The sequence below is a fragment of the Zootoca vivipara genome, chromosome 13 (assembly GCF_965207765.1).
Source record: "Zootoca vivipara chromosome 13, rZooViv2.hap1.1, whole genome shotgun sequence".
NCBI classification, from domain to species: domain Eukaryota; kingdom Metazoa; phylum Chordata; class Lepidosauria; order Squamata; family Lacertidae; genus Zootoca; species Zootoca vivipara.
In genome coordinates this window covers 6,376,942-6,394,267 of record NC_142596.1, presented here as the reverse complement: position 1 = coordinate 6,394,267, position 17,326 = coordinate 6,376,942, and the positions used below count along the sequence as shown (strand labels likewise).

Genomic DNA, 17,326 nt, shown 5'->3' with positions numbered 1-17,326 from the left:
GCTAAGACATATTTAGGAATAATTTACATTTTAGGATTTTGAGCAATTACCTTTTTGAAGGCAAGGTATCAAATAAGCAGAGTTCTCTGGACACAAAAGTCCATTTCCCCTCCTGACTTTGGCATCAAGGCAGTCATTTGCAAATCCTCTTCTCTGCAACTTTGCAAATGTTCCTGCCACACACTTCTCAGACCATCCTATAGCACAGCATCAAACTGTTTTGGGCTCACCGTGCTTGTGGCACAGAGGCTGTTCTGTCCGAAGCCGAAGGCTTTCACTGCAAGGGATATGACTGATACTGTACCTGGCTTTGTCTTTCCAGGTCACTCCTGATCTGCTGAAGGGCCAACAGGAACTTGCACAGCAAACCAACGAGGAAACAGCTAAGCAGATTCTCTACAACTATCTCAAGGAAGGGTTAGTGGGCTTGCACAGACATGGAGCTTGTGGAAATGGCATTACATTGAGTACTTGAGCAGATGAATATTTGATATTTGGGAATGGTGGCTATCTCCAATTAATACATTACGCACACACACCCCCTCTGATTTTCATTCCTTAAAGCAACCTTGAGGTCTAGCTAGGCATCTCTGATTTACTACCAGGAGGTAAAATTCCACTCTGATCTTAACCTACTAACATCTGTGGCTGAGTGTCTTTTCATAAGATGGTCATTGTAGGAATGGGGGCTTTCAGGAGACTCTGAGACATCTCAGTCATTGCCTTGCTGGCTGACGTTTGTTCATATTTCAGAAGCAGCGAAAATGATGATGCAACGAAGAGGAAAGTCAACCTGGTATTTGAGAAAATCCAGACTCTAAAGTCCAGAGCAGCAGGGAACTCACAGGTAAAGTACACGAGGAAAACAAGGTTGTCTCTCTCTTCAGCTTTCATGTGTTTATCCACATCCCTCACCTTGTTGTGTGAAGAAGAAAGATTAGGTCTCCTCTGGGCAACCCTGACACTTGAGCACCCACTCTGATTTGCTTCCAGTCTTTATTGTTCTGATTTGTTCACAGGGCAGTTAGACGGCAATGAGTGTTCATCCTGCATTCATCCTGATTTAATTGCAGGATGTTTGCATGCCTTCCCCTTAAATATCTCTTCATGTTTCCATGCATATTCCTGTCACTTTCAAACTACAAAGTCCATTTCTTTTTTTTAAAAGTGGATTTCTCATGCTAGGGTGCTAGAGCAATTTAATCTACTTTAATTGAGGCAAATCTAAAGTTCTGGAATGTGCATCCATCCTGCAAAAGAGTGACAGTCTGAATTCCTCCACCCTCTATAACAGGCACCCCCAAACTCGGTCCTCCAGATGTTTTGGGACTACAATTCCCATCATCCCTGACTACTGGTCCTGTTAGCTAGGGATGATGGGAGTTGTAGTCCCAAAACATCTGGAGGACCGAGTTTGGGGGTGCCTGCTCTATAAGATCTAGTAACTTGGCCGGGACTCTGCTATGTGTTTGGATCTCTGTCCTTTTTCAGCATGTAAACTCCAGAGAATAATGAAGCTTCAGACCATGCCAAGCTCCATAAGTGCGTTGGCGCACTGTCAAGCTGGAAAGCTGTGCTTTGTAACCGTTACACACACTTTTTATGCCTGTTCTCTGTTTTATGTAGATATCAATGGTTAGCTGAGCACCATCAGGTTCAAATGTTAGTTTCAGATTTAGGCTGAACTCCATTGAAGTAAAAACATGACCCAAAGGTCCATTCACCTGGGCAAGTTCCTGACTCATTGATTGTAGCAGCGTTGATTTGTTTGTTGTGACTGATCTATTGTAGATCAATTCCCCCAAAAGAGAACTTTCCTTAACTATCTATTGAAGTGACACGACAATACCTTGCAGCTGAGGTAGTCCACATGTTCAGCTCAGCACAACCAAGTGTTAGGGGAAGATGTGATGTCCGGTCATATGTGACCCTTTCTTATGTTAAGTATGATATTAATGCAGGAAATCCTTCTGCTAATTGGTACTCAGTGTTGAAGATGAAAAGGGATGCTGTGTGGTAAAACGGGGAGGGGGGATGTTATGTATTCAGTGGTCTGTGTTCACCTGAGCTCGAGTCTGGACCAAGGATCCTGGGCCACTGCGTTCTGATTCGATACACACTATCCCACGGGTGTCAAACACAAGGTCCGGGGGCCTAATCCGGCCCGCCAGACCTCGTCATGTGGCCCACGTAGCCGCCGCCGCCAATAGCCGCTAACAGTAGTTCTGGAGCCTGCAATTGGCCGAGGGCCAAAACCGGGGGTGGGGCTGCAGGCGGAGGCCGGGGCGCTGGAGCCGCGCTGATGGCCTTGGCCAGGGAATTTCAATTTCGAATGAGGCTGAGGGAGGCGGTGGCACAGCGGCCAGACGGGGAAGTGAGATGCAGCAGGAGGAGGAGGAAGCCCGCCGAGGAGGTAGGAAAGTCCTACAGGCGCCGCCGGCAAAGTTGGTGACGGGACGGAGCAGCGCTGGATTTTTTTTTGGCGGGCTTTGCTGTTGTCTCCGAGAGCGAGTGAGGCGGCACTGGGGAGCCGCCGCCCGCCGCTTCCCTTCCTCTCCTCAGCTGCATCCGGGAGGTGGGCGAGCGAGCGGGCGAAAGGGACGCGGAGTGAGCCTGAGGGGGAAGTAGGCGAAGCGCAACAGCCGCTCTCTTGATGGAGCCGGGTTTCTCTTCCCTCTTCCCCCATTTTCTCCTCATAGACACTTGGGAGGGTGCCTGGCTTTTGCTCTGCCCCCCAACCCCAAGCCGCCCTTTGGCTTCTCAGTTCCGGCGGAGCTGCTCCCCAGGGGGCGGCCGGGAGGGAGGCGGCGGCGACGGCACGGGTTCCTGCTCTTCCCGCTCTGCCGCCGCCTCCTCTCAGCCCCTCGTGATGTAGGGCTCCAGATGGAGTCGCCTCGCGGTTTGAGTAGGTGGGAGGGGAATTTTTTTTGGGGGGGGAAGGTTTTCAAGCCTCCTCTGCCTGCAGTCCCGGTAGGAAGAGGCGGCGGCGAAGACGACAACAGCGCGGGTGGGGGGAAGAGCAGCTCTGAGGCGAAGATGCACGTCCGCTGGGGCTGCCGCCGCCTTCCTCCTCGGGAAATCTGCTGCCCTCCCTCAGCGCGAGGGGAAGGGACTCTGGCGCTGAGGAGGGAGGATGCAAAAGCAAAGCAGGGAGTTGGCGCTGCTCCGCATGTTCCTGCCCCTCTCCAAAGCATGGGGTGGGTTGCAGCGTGTGGCATCCTGCCTAGCGGGGTTTGGGTGTGCGCAGGGCGGGAGAGGGAAGCCCTCTTTCCATCTGCAGGTTTTTAATCCCAGCAGTGGCTTTCTCCTTCCTGCCGAAGGTTTAGTTAAGTCCCCCCCCCCCGGAAGCCGTCAATCCCCACCTTTTGTTCAAATTTCCCTCGTTTACATCCCCTCCCACACACGCGCCACGACGCAGGAATATGATCCGCGTGGGGGCGGGAATGAGCTTACATTATTACAAAAAACAGTAATAATTGAATGCAGTGACAATAATTTATGATAATAAAGAGTGGACACATAGTCCTACAGACACAACCGGCCCTTTGAGGGTGACCAAACTGCTGATGCGGCCCCCGATGAATTTGAGTTTGACACCCCTGCACTATCCCATCACGTAGCATTAGGGTTTGGGCTACTGGCATTGGCTCTTAAGCTCTGAGTTACGATTCACAGCTTGTGGGGCTTAGACAGCCAATCACGTTGAGAGTGGGTGTGGCCTAGGCCTTTAGAAATATAGTTGCTTTGCCCTTCTTGTGTTGTCCCTGATGCTTCAATAAATCCTTTTGAGCTGTACTTCAGCCTCAGTCATGACTGAACCCACCTAAACTCCACGGGAAGCCCCTCCCTTTGATCATTTTGACTAGGGCTTGGTCTACGTGGGGTCCTTGAGATGTTGCTCAGTGAGATCCCCTGAGTTTAGCTCTTGCAACGGATTCAGAACCTGGATGGGAATTGAGTGAAATCTGCTGGTGAAAACAAAAGCAAAACCGAATGGACAATTTTGTTTCAGGCCTAGTTTAAGAGGGTCGGCTTCGGCCCGAGGGGGTTCCTTCTTGGCAAAGTGGCTCCTTGTTTGCTTATTCATTTGTTTAAATTATATACCACCTTTTCTTCCAATGAGTTAAAGGTGATGTACGTGGTTCTTGCCCTCCCTGTTTTGTCCTCACAACAACCCTGTGAGGTAGGTTAGGCTGAGAAATGGTGACTCAGCTTCATGGTTGAGTCAGGATTTGAACCCGCATCTCCCAGGTCGTAGCCCAGTGCTCTAACCATTACACCACACTGGCTCTGAGTTGGACCCAGTGGGCTTACCTAGGAATGGTAGGTAGCACCAATGTGAGTTGGCCCTTCTCTGTGGTGCACACAAAGGACAGGATTCCCTGGTGACATGTGTTCACCCCCTACAATACATTATTTAGATGTAGTAGTACAGCGATGCTCCTTCAGGGACAGCGTGGGATAACCAGACTTGCTCTAAACAGAGCCATTGGCTTTGGGTGGCTCTTGTAGAACAAAACAATCTATAGATTTTTCAGAGCAAGCATGTGTTCTTTGACTGTAGGCCTCTGAGACGTCTGCTTCAGTCAAGGCGTTGATGGAACAGACAAAGGAGCTGGAAAATGAGGTTTCTGATCTACAAAGGAGGCTGGATTTGGAAGTCAAGGTAGGTTGCCACCCACCCTGTTGTTGCCTCAGTGCTGTGCACTGCACATTGCTCTGCTTTTTCATGGAGATTTTAAAAAAGAAGCAAGCTAACAGTGCAAACTGTTCCAAAGATTCTTGAAGCAAAATTGTTTGCATGGGGAGAAAGTCCAGGGACTGTCAGGGCAGCTTCACCTTTGCATCAGAGTGATGCATTTGGGGAGCCCAGAGCTCTATGTTGGGCATAGGCTCTGTTCCTCAGCACCCTGTCTGCCTGAGAGCCATTGCTGGCCTAGTTGGACCAAGGCCTCTCAGAATACGGAAGCTGCCTAAGCTGGTGGGGGGCAGGCTGTGGATGTGGCCCTGAGCCCTGTAACTAGAGCTGCTGCTGGTGTACAGTGCCGGGTACAGTGAATTTCTGCAAACGTTACTATTGAAAAAGGGGGGCACCTCTTATTTTAGTAACTCAATGTATTGCCTGCCCCTTTTCTTAAAAATGCAGCATTCTTTCTGAAAAGGGCCCACCCCAGCCTCTTTCCAGCATCCTGTGTTTCTGATCTCCCCTGTTTGCAGAACCAACAGAACATTACAGATGAAAGAGATGCAGCGAAGGCAGAGTTGAGAGTTCTTCAGCAGCAGCTGGAAAAGACCGTAGAAGATAAAGACACCTTCCGGAAGCAGCTGGAGGAGAGCGAGAAAGACCTCAGGCAGCACCTTGAAGAGTGAGTTTTGGGCAGGAGGACTTGCCTGCCTGCCTGCCTGCCTGCCAGTGTGAATCGCGGGGCGTGATTGTCCGTCCTCTTGGGAATCACCCCTCTCAGCCCACAGATCCCATCTTAATCTCCCTCCCTCCTTTGCAGCCTTCCATTCGGAGCCTAATAGGGATCCTGGCTTAGGGGCACAATGCTCATGCCCCTTTCAGGTTTCAATCCATTTCCCTCAAAAGCCACCCTCCAGACTTTGCTTCTTTGTGGCTCTCTTGCTACTCTCCCTGCCTGCCTCTGCTCTACTTCTGTCTGCGCCAGTAGTGGGGAACATAGCTGCCAAGTCTCCCTTATTCCCTGGGAAACCCCCGTTTTCCCAGCTGTTCCCAGCCGAAAAAACAGATTTTTTTTTGTTTCCCCCCGGTTTATTCTGGCGCGGTGACCATTTTGGAACTGGGCGGAGCATGCTCAGAAGCGACTTTTGATGCTGCTCTGCCCAGTTCCAAAATGGCTGCAGCGTGACTTCTGGTGCGGCGGCCATTTTGGAACTGGGCACAGCAGCATCAAAAGTTACTTCTGAGCATGCTCCGCCCAGTTCCAAAATGGCGGCAGCGCTACTTCTGGCCTGCTACTTCCGGTCCAGTCCCTTATTTCTCGGGCTGGAACTTGGCAGGTATGGTGGGGAACCTGGGAGGGGGAAGGTGTTGCCAGCAACCCCAACTAGCACGGCCAATGGTCAGGGATAAGGGCAAAGGGAGAAGCTGAGTTCTTTTCCAGAAATGATGAGAAAAGGGAGTGGCCAGAACAGAGGGAAACATCCCAGAAACACAGTTTGGTTTCACCAGACGTTTTTCTCTTACTGCCAAAACTGTGGCTCAGGCATTCCTCCATTGCCTATGTGTATGTAGGAGTTGCCCCCTCCACTCCCCCCAAACTACACCAGTGGCATCTGTTTCCCTCTGGAAGCTCTCCTAAATAAACCAGCCTCGAACCTTTTCCTGTGACTCTGGAGAGAGTTGGCTGAGAGCGTCTTCTTGGGTAGGGAGTTCCCAAGGCAGGAGGTTGGGAGGTTGCAGGCCCCAACTTTCCATTTGTCATTACCTGAAAGGAGGGGACCCTTTTGGCCTCCCTCAGAAATCAAGAATATATACATGAAACAACACATGACCAAATATAGGTAGAAAACATGATTCCGTTTCCCTTATGGAGGCTTTTCCAAGTGAAAATGGAGCAGGAGCAGCAGCAGACTGAGATCCGGGACTTGCAGGACCAGCTCTCTGAGATGCACGACGAACTGGACAACGCGAAGCACGCTGAGGACGGCGAGAGGGAGATGCTCCTTGGGGTGAGTTGTGGGGGAGGGGCAGAAACCAGCAGGCCTTCTGCTGTGTTGGAAATAGCCCCTGTGGTAGTCCAGGCCTGAGGGAAGTGTTCTCCTATCCAAGGTCCCTGAGGTGATTTGGCGGAGCAAAGGGTTCAGTTTAAGGGCCAAACAAGAAGGGATGTTGGAAGATAGGTAACAACTTTTCCCTGATCACTGACCAAGCAGTGAGACACTGCTTTTCATCGCATGTGACAGGTGGAGTGGGGAATTCTTGTCCCCGGTATCTTTTTCCTCTGCAAAGAGAAAAACAGCTGGGGTGGTTAAGCACTCTCCTGCCTGCTGCTACAGTCAAATTCAAGGCCTCTTGAGCCTGGGTTAAGGTTACAAAATCTTCAGGAGACTGGGTTTCATCTCATCGTGCCCTGAGCTGGAGATGGATTTGAGCCAAAGCCCAAAGTGCATCTGTTTGGGCAAAGGGAGGAAATCTAGGCTTCTTGTCTCTGTACCAAGCCTGGCCCATCCAGAGAGTTCTTGCTGCCTGCCAGTGATCGAGGCTGAGGCTCGGGGGGGTGGCCTGTCCCATTTCGCCTCCTGAAAATCTACATCGAGAACAGGTGGGGCAATAAAATCGACGGTTGAAGTGGAACTCAAGGGCCACTGTGGGGAGGAAAGAGGCCCGCTCTGAATCAGGCTGGACAGGTGCAGAGTCCACAGAGGGCAGCCCCTGCCATTTTGTCTCTAGGGATGGGAGGAGAACAGCAGCACCTCCTGTTTGCTGAGAGGTTGCCGTAGACGTTGTATGGGGGGGGGGGGTTTACTGCTGAGGAGGAGGCAGATTTGGCCTCTAATAAGTGCACCATCACTGCCACTGTGGTGGCAGTGGCAGATGGTGCATTTCTTGGAGGCTGGACCTGCTGCCCCTGTGGATCCTGCCACCTGAGGCATTCGCCTCACCTTGCCTCATGGGTGGGCCAGCCCTGCTGATGCGCTACACTTCTATCATCTTCTGTGTCTGAAGAGGACTCTGCAGCCTGAGCCTTACCTTCCAAGTCCCGGACTGCAGAATCTGGGACCGGCAGCTGTGTGACACCGGAAGTTGCGTCAACGTAACTTCCGGTGTCGCTTTGCCCTTCTATGGGCACCAAAAATGGCCACCGCCGGCTTTGAAAATCGCTTGTACGCATGTCAGGAAGTGCGTCGACGCAACTTCCGGTGTCGCTCCGCCCATCTATGGGCACCAAAAATGGCCGCCGCCGACACCGGAAGTCGTGTCTATGCACTTCCGGACATGCGTAGACGCGACTTTTGAAGCCGGTGGCGGCCATTTTTGGTGCCCATAGAAGGGCAAATCGGAAAGAAAAAAATGGCCGTCGGCAGGAGAAAATAACGGAGAAAAACGGGAGACGAAGTGATACCGGGGACCACCGGGAAAAGGTAAGTAAAAACGGGGTTTTCCCGGAGAAAACGGGGTACTTGGCAGCTATGGCCTGAGCACCGACAGTTTCAGGTACTTCTTCAAGCTAGGACTTGGTGCTGAGTTTTTGAGGGCTTGGAAATGACCCTTCTGCTCTCAGTGGTTTTGACCTCTCTCTTTAAGCAGTGCTGGCTACAAGTCTCTCCTTTTTTTATTTGGTGCAGGAGCTGATGCAGCTGAAGCAGGATCTTCAGGCCATCCTGAGGGTCAAAGAGCAGCAGGAAGACATCCTGAGGAAGCGAGAGCGTGAGCTGACGGCCTTGAAGGGGGCCCTGAAGGAAGAAGTGTCCGGCCACGACCAGGAGATAGACCGGCTCAAAGAGCAACACAGCCAGGAACTCCAGACTCTGAGAGGGAGTTTGGAAGAAGTTACAGAGGTTAGTGTGGTGCAGAGCCAGACTTAACATTCAGCCAAGGCTGTTGTTCATTGGGAGACCCTGGAGGTGAACAACCGGTTTGTTGGAGCAGGGACTAGCCAGCAGCTAGCAGGGGACTCACCCTGCCTAGGACTCTGCTTCTCTTTGAGCCAGGTTGCTGTGCTGGGGTAGCTTTCATCCTGGGGTTCTCCTCTACCTGCTACCTGGGCCTGGTCACTCCTGCCCTGCTGACACCCTTGGAGTCATCTGGAGAGCGGCTGAGGCCATGTCCCTGAGTTGTATTGCAGCACCTGCCTTCGCTGTTCCCAGTTCCTGGGCTGACACCCTCCTTACAGGCTGGGCAGTGAACCCTGCTGGACAGGAAAGACCATGAGGGGGCAACAAAGGCTTTCTGGACTCCTCTTGTGTTCCTTTGGTCCTGATACCTGGCTTGCCCCCTGGCTCACCTCAGACCCAGCCATGACATTTGAGCGAGGCCCAGTTCCAAAGTACAGAAATCCTCCTTCAGATAGCATGCGATAAACTTTTGGGCTTCAAGATGTGTCTGGGACGGTACTTGTTTAGATGGTTCTCTGAAAGCAAAGGGACAGAATTGGGAGGAGGGCAGGTCTTTCAACAGCTGTGAGCTGAATGGAGCCTCCATTTGTAGAGGAAGTCATAGAATCATAGAATCATAGAGTTGGAAGAGACCACAAGGGCCATCCAGTCCAACCCCCTGCCAAGCAGGAAACACCATCAAAGCATTCTTGACAAATGGCTGTCAAGCCTCTGCTTAAAGACCTCCAAAGAAGGAGACTCCACCACACTCCTTGGTAGCAAATTCCACTGCCGAACAGCTCTTACTGTCAGGAAGTTCTTCCTAATGTTTAGGTGGAATCTTCTTATCTTCCTAATGTTTAGGTGGAATAGTCTTATCTCTGCAGCTGGATACTGACCACAGGGTGGAGGGCGGGGTGGGGTGGGGTCACCAGAACATGGCCCTAGAGAGAGACTCTTGTCTGGTTGAGCAAGAGGAGTCTTATAGAGCAGTTGCAGTCAGAACAGAGGCGGCTGCCCATGGTCTCAAACAGCTCCCTGCTTTAGTACTCAGAAGCCCAAGTCTCTTCCCTGCAGCTCCACTTCCCTTAATAGGAACTGGAGGAGCAGGGGGTAGAAAATTTGGGTTGAGACTCAGGAGGAGGATGCAGACTGGTGGGGAGGAGTGAAGAAGGCCTTTGAAATGGAGCAAGAAGATCTCCTGGCAAGTATGGGATGCTCTCCTGTCCTGGCTCAGGTCCTTTTTAGGGTAACATAAGCCCTCCTGGGGCGGAGGGGGAGGATCAGAGCCCAGAGGCAGAGCCCCCGAGTTGCATGCATAAGGTTCAACCCCAGGGAACTTGGAAAGCGCTGCCACTTGGGAGACCGGACTCAGCTAGCTGGAGAAATTAAGTGGCGTGGTGGAAGGCTGTTCCCATGTTCTTCCCTTCTCCTTTGGTGGAAGATTTGTGGTGGCCCAGGATTTTATTTTTTTGGTTCCTGTAGTTGTTGCCGAGGAGTGCAGAGAGGACAGAACTGTGCATCCCCCCTCTCCCCCCCCCGCTTGCCTGCTGCCCTCTGCTGGTGCAGTGGAGGGTACTGTGCTATTGCCCGCTTTGATATAGTGCCCATCACAGGGACTCCTCTGTTTGTAAAGGGGGAACCTTAGGTGTCAAAATGTATCAGACCAGCCCCCCTGGGAATGAAGCAGCTTCATACATCCTGGTAGAGTGTACCCCATGGGGTTAGGTTTGCCTGTTCCCTTTACTTTGCCACACTGAATGGCACACATAAGCCACTCGCTTGTTGCTTCCTGACCAACTGAATTGTACAAAAATGGAATAATCATTTGCCTCCCATTTTACTTTGCTCTGTTTATTTGCTGCATGTTCAGAATGTGAAAGGCAACTTGCATCCTGTAGCAGAACTTCTTTGGCCTCCACAGAGCATCCTTGTGAAGCTGAGTCCACGCACATGTAAAAATCTATTTAATGGTCTTGGCAAGTCTTTAGACAAAGCCTGCAAGGCACAGATTATGCCTTTAAACACTTTGTGGAAGCTCAAAGGCTCTGATGCCGTCATCCTTCCCCTCCCTGGTCAGTCCCTTTAATCTTGAGTGTGCTAGATTCATTCAGTTTTTAATCTGACCAGACCACATTTTCCATTGTGAATATCATATTGCAGTAATAACAGTAAGATATGTTAACACAGGCAGCACTCATTTGCTTCGTGCCTGTGTCTTAGGCATAGGCCACCGATGTTTTTGGGTGAATTTCAACAACAATCTTCAGTAGCAAGAGCTGGTAGGAAGGGGCCAATTCTGTTGCCAATTTGACCCTTTTCCTGTGGCTTCCACAGCCACCCCCCCTGCTCTGCCATGCATATATTGGTGAGGGGCCAGAGGGTTGGCCCTTCACTGTGTCCCTTCCCAGCATTCTACCTCTCTGATGTATTCCTGGTGCCCTTTAGCTGTTGTGAACTGCAACTTTCATCAGCCCCAGCATTATACAGTTGCGCTGGCTGAATCTGGTGGGAATTTGGAAACAGCTGGAGAGCACCAGGTTAGGGACGGCTGTATTATTGACTGTCCCTGCTTTTTGCACAATGATTTCACTTGATTTTTCTGGTTGCGTGGTGGAGATGGTGACTTATCAGAACGGAGCAGTTCTCCTACTCAAGCCTACTTAAATCTGCCTTGTGGGTGGGTGGATATTGGAAGTAAAATGAGTTCCTTTAGATGTTTTGTTATTTCTTTGTTGCATTTCTAAACCATCCTTCATTCCAACAAATTCCAGGTCAATTTACAAAATGAGTAACATTTAAACTATGAATAGAAGAGTAAAGGAGCAGTTTAAAAGATTGAGAGAAAATACAACAGCAGGCATAATCTGCCTAGGTTCCAAAACCGTGGAGACTAATCAGTTCCACCAAGAGCAAGTCTGCTTGAAGGACATTTTAACTTGGTACCTGAGCCTGATCACTGCTGATCACAGCTCTAGTGCAAGGGAATTCTGTAGTCGAGTTGCTGCTGCAGAGAAGCCCCCAATGGGATGTTCTGCTTGATTGCCAATAATTGGCTGAAAGATCTGGCAATATATATGTTTATATTAACAGTTAAAACACACACACCATGTGGTTTAAAAACCCATCATTCTGCACCGAAGGGTAATCATGTGGTTCTTATTGTTTGTCAAGCTGACATTATTTATATCTGGGAGTTTCATTTGAGACACTTTGTTAAAACCCTCCCATGTTAATTATTTTGGTCTCACTGAACTTTATATAACCAGCTTACTGTTTGGCAGAGGTGTCAGAACCACCTGCTGTTCTGTTATTTCCATTTATTTGAACTGCACCGTCTGTTTGCCTTTCTGTGTTTGGGTTTTTAAAAATCATTTTCTTATCTACTTGGCTGCAGTACTAATTACAGCCATAAATGCCCCATGAAGCAGCAGCGCATAACACAATGTGGCACTTCCTGGCCAGAGGCCATGGGAGGCGACTTCCCTTCTGCTGCTGAATTTTTGGTGCTATGAAGGGGTGCAGAGAGAGATTGGGCCCAGCCCATCAGGAAGTTCTCTAGCACAAGCCCCATTGACATGAACATGAGATGCAAAAAGAGCTTGGCTGTACTCCTGCAAATTCATTTCAGTGGGGCTTGTGCAGGAGAATTTCCCAGTGCTCTGTGTTGTACAGTAGTTGATTTAAGAAGTGAGATGGTCGGTCTTGGGCACCAAAGCGTTTTCATGCTGCCCCTGGTGTAATGCATGCCACGCTGCCTTAGTTCTCAAAGGTTGGCCCAGTTCTGCTGCAATCTAGTCTCGCTTTTTTCCTAAGGCTATCTAGAAGCAAGCAGAATACTTCTGTCTGATGGTGTCACATCGGAAGCAGGGAAACCTATACCGGTAGGGCGGGAGCTTCGGGGTTTCCCTGTTTGCAGCCTAACAAGTCCACAGGTTGAGGCCCTGAGGGAAAACAATCCAGAGCAGGGGTGGCCAACTCTGAAGAGACTGCGATCTACTCACAGAGTTAAAACTGGCATGTCAAAGTTGTTAAGCTTTTTTTTAGGGAGGAGGAAAGCCCCGTTTTTAGGGGTTCATGTCAAAGTTGTTGAGCTTTTCTGAGGTGGGAGGAAAGCCCTCTTTTTGGGGGGTGAAGGGCTAAAATGTTGAGCATTTTTAGGGGAGCCAAAGTTGTTGAGCTTCTTTGGGGGGAGCCAGTGATCTACCACAGATGTCCAGTGATCTACCGGTAGATCACGATCTACCTGTTGGACGTGCCTGATCTAGAGAGACCCAGGCCATTGCTGGGAACGCGAGTTAATCTTCTACTCAATTGGTATGACCTTGGCTGTGCTGGAAAGCCGAGCAAACAGAGTGTGGCAGGAGCAATGTATAGCTAAGAGGATAACACAGCCCCGAAATAACCACTTGTTGATAGGTTAATCCTTTCCCTGCTCTGGCTGCTTGTAGCCATGTTAGGCTCTGTTTATGCTGTGAATGAAGTGGCTTGTTTAGCGTGAGCTGTACGTGGTAACCAAAGATAGGAGTGACACTCTGTTATTAACCCAGGTGCAAGGCTCTGGAGTCCTCTTTCGACTCAAACTGCACCTTGGTTCACACAGAGCAAGCCATCTCCATCTAGCAATGACTAACGGAGATTAGGCAAATTCACAGACAAAGAGAAAGCTAGTTGTGGCTCCATTGGACCCTCCATATCCAGAGGCTGGATGTACTGCTAAATATACCAGTTACCATTCACCTCTGCTCTCCCCAGCTCCTCTCTTCCCAGGGACATCTTGTTGTTGTTTGTTTAGTCGTTTAGTCGTGTCCGACTCTTCGTGACCCCATGGACCATAGCACGCCAGGCACTCCTGTCTTGCACTGCCTCCCGCAGTTTGGTCAAACTCATGTTCGTAGCTTCGAGAACACTGTCCAACCATCTCGTCCTCTGTCGTCCCCTTCTCCTAGTGCCCTCAATCTTTCCCAACATCAGGGTCTTTTCCAAGGATTCTTCTCTTCTCATGAGGTGGCCAAAGTATTGGAGCCTCAGCTTCACGATCTGTCCTTCCAGTGAGCACTCAGGGCTGATTTCCTTAAGAATGGATAGATTTGATCTTCTTGCAGTCCATGGGACTCTCAAGAGTCTCCTCCAGCACCATAATTCAAAAACATCAATTCTTCGGCGATCAGCCTTCTTGATGGTCCAGCTCTCACTTCCATACATCACTACTGGGAAAACCATAGCTTTAACTATACGAACCTTTGTAGGCAAGGTGATGTCTCTGCTTTTTAAGATGCTATCTAGGTTTGTCATTGCTTTTCTCCCAAGAAGCAGGCATCTTTTAATTTCGTGACTGCTGTCACCATCTGCAGTGATCAAGGAGCCCAAGAAAGTAAAATCTCTCACTGCCTCCATTTCTTCCCCTTCTATTTGCCAGGAGGTGATGGGACCAGTGGACCTTAATTTAAAACAACAACATCCCCAAATTAAAAAAATATACAAGCTAAAAAGCAGTTAGAAACAATTGAAACATTTTAAACAATTAGGGCACTAATAACAGCAACATAATCCCTCCCAACAGCACCCCCCCCCCCAAACAATTCTCCAACCCAAGAGTCTGTTCAGCCACCTCAGCTTTGTAGCTGGAGTCAGTCAGGGCCTGCAAGGCAGGGAGCCGGTCTTCCAGCCGAGATGTGAACAGATTGCACCAAAGGCTCAATGTCCAAGAGGGTGATGTCAGGCGATGTGAACAGTCTGCCTGTGACACTTGGTCTGTGGTGATGGTCCATAGCACAGGCAAGCCATCACACGATCCTGTAGCCCCTCAAGTGATGAGCAGGCTGCCACTGGGATGGTTCGCTCCCACAGCAAGCCTGCGCTAGAGGTATTCATTCCCCCCCCCCAATTTATAGGCAAAGCGTGAAGATAGTGGCATGGAGTTGGGGAGAAAGTAGTGTTTGACATTGCACACATTCCCCCCCACTTGGGTGAGGAAATTTCTGAAATCCAGAAAAGCTGTAATTCCAGCACACATGTTATCTCCAAAAGTTTTGTGTCAGGCCAGGTTTTGTTGCCAAGTCAGAAAATGGGGTGGGGGTGGGGCCTTTGAAATGAGTGGCAGAAACTGAGCTAACCCAAGGTATGTTTATGCACATGTTGCCTCTTCTGGAATTAACAGAGATCGTGATTACTTGGAGATTTTATTTGTTGAATTCTCCCTAAAGCAGGCATCCCCAAACTGTGGCCCTCTGGATGTTTTGGCCTACAACTCCCGTGATCCCTAGCTAACAGGACCAGTGGTCGGGGAAGATGGGAACTGTAGCCCAAAACATCTGGAGGGCCGAAGTTTGGGGATGCCTGCCCTAAAACGATTCTGTGCTACAGAAGCCTCCTGCCATTGGTGGAAATTTCTAATGAGTCAGACTTGCCTGTCTCCCAGTTTTCAGCTTTTAATGGCATCCCAAATGGAGAAGCCTTCAATTTAGAGTTCAAAATTAAGTTTAGATGTTAGATTAGAAGCCTTCAGAAGGATGCAAGTCCAGTGATCTACCTTTCAACTAAACCCTAATTCTGAGTGATAAACTACCAAGGCAAAATGGGTTAATCCAGCCCCCACTGTCTGTTATTAGCATGCCTTTTGATAATTAGGCTAAGTATACAATAATCTCTCAGGCGATGTACGCACCCAATTCCTTCTAGGATTTTGAGAGTCTAGGTACTGAGAGTCAGAATTCAGATCCGTTCTCCTGGATCACTGTATCCCTGGAAGGGAGTTGGCCTATAACTTAGGTGGGTCACAACTGAGGTGTTGGAAGATAAGTCACTGGGTCTCCTCCAGCATTGTATCCAGTTATCCTTTGACCCAAAGGAGGAAATTTTATTTACGGTACTATAAAGCAAATAAAGTTAACTATAAAGTTAAAGCAAAACAAACAAAATCCAGCCTTATTTTCCTTCATTTGTTGATGCAGTTTTTTGCCCCACTGCAAACTCTCTAAACTGCTGTTGTATGGCCAGACTGCTGGCTTGACCTGTGGGGCAGGGGTTGTTTTCCCAACCCACAATATGCTTGTTTCTAAACTGTCCAGACGGTGATATTCTTATATCCAGTTAAGATAACCAGCTTATTCCACATTCAGCACTAAGTCTTTTCTGTAAATTCATCAGCAGGATTGCAGAGAAACTTTTGGGCCCATCCAAGATGACCAGAAACTGAAAATCTGCTTTAAACTTGGCTTCCTTCTGACATGAAGGGAATATTGTGGGTCACACTTAGCTGTGTAGTTAAATGGCGCCCCCTGAGCTGCCAGGACTTAGCTGTACTTTAGCAACAGAACCATAGAAAATTACAGAGTTGGAAGGGACCCCAAGGGTCATCTAGTTCAGCCCCCTGCAATGCAGGAATCTCAACTATACATCCATGACAGATGGCCATCCAACCTATGCTTAAAAACCTCCAAGGAAAGAGAGTCCATAACCTCCCAAGGGAGTCAATTTTTGAGCCATGTTGCAGATCTGCCCAGATTGATTTGTGCACTTGAGGTGGAGGGTGCAGTTGCAGCTAGGGTTGTGCTTCTGACACATTGGAAAGTGGCATTTTGGAAGCAGGAGAGGAAGAATTTGTATTGGAGAGACTTGGATCCGTTTTGGTCACCAAAGTAGATAGCTTTCTAGTTGCTGTGCTAGCCCATTGGAGCAGCGTCTGCCTTTTAGGCTGCACTGCAGAATTGGTGCCCCTGCAAAAATTGCCCTCCACTAGGGAGTCTTGTGGCCTGATTCTGCAGTTGCACCATCCATGGTACCTTTTATATAGTGGACCTGGAATGGGGTGTGGGGGGTGGGGAGATGCTGGGAAGCTGGCTTTGACTATAGGCTCAGGTGGACAGAAATGCCTAGTTCTGCCCTGTGTGCTTCTCATGTACATTTTATGTTTATTCCTTCAGTAGCACCTTAAAGACCAACTAAGTTTTTATTTTGGTATGAGCTTTCGTGTGCATGCACACTTCTTCAGATATCTGAAGAAGTGTGCATGCACACGAAAGCTCATACCAAAATAAAAACTTAGTTGGTCTTTAAGGTGCTACTGAAGGAATTTTTTTATTTTGTTTCGACTCAGACCAACACGGCTGCCTACCTGCAACTAGATTTTATGTTTATGTATTTTGTTAAAATATTTCTAGCAGAAGGATTAAAACAGTAGCAAAATATAAAAATGGAAGCAAGACAACATTGTTACTTAAAAATAACAGCTGAATTAAGTAATTAAAGGATTAATAGGCCTGGTCTTATGAGGGGTTCTCTCTTTAGAGGACAATGTGTCGTGCTTGGCTGACGTCTCAATGTGGCAAGCCAGTCGACTCTGTGGTGCTCGGAGCCTTCCTGCTGCATGTGCCCAAAGCCTCTGCCCTCTAGTGGCACCAATGACACTGGGGGGGTGAAAAGGCAGCAATTTGCCACAGGCAACCTGACAAGTTTGGCTGAGCCAGCATTTGGCATGGGGGGGTTTCCCACCTCCCCGTCTTCTCCTTCTCAGTGTATTGCTGGCTAACTTCTGTACAGATTGGCATCAGCTCCTGGGGTGGGAGGTTGTGTCGTCCCAGGTGCCTTCCTAAGAAATACTTGCTGCATTTAGCCCTTTGCAACCAAGCCTAACAAAATTGCCACTTGCAGTTGTCTGTGTTAAAAGAAACCCACCCTTCAAACCAGTGCAGTGCCCTGCTCTTGTTGTGGCAAACCAGCCAGGCCACATGCCCCTCTCCCATGCCTTCTTGGCACACAGTGAGTG

At 49.3% G+C, this 17,326-nt stretch overlaps 1 protein-coding gene across 1 annotated transcript in view; it reads left to right on the top strand.

Moving 5' to 3' along the window:
- The window catches only part of CGNL1 (cingulin like 1), a 71,223-nt gene that overhangs the window by 27,844 nt on the left and 26,053 nt on the right, over positions 1 to 17,326 (top strand). Inside the window, 6 exon segments of the mRNA XM_088657087.1 lie at positions 323 to 417; positions 754 to 847; positions 4,565 to 4,666; positions 5,218 to 5,366; positions 6,558 to 6,693; positions 8,311 to 8,523. Of these exon segments, the coding sequence (XP_088513213.1) occupies positions 323 to 417; positions 754 to 847; positions 4,565 to 4,666; positions 5,218 to 5,366; positions 6,558 to 6,693; positions 8,311 to 8,523 (789 nt within the window).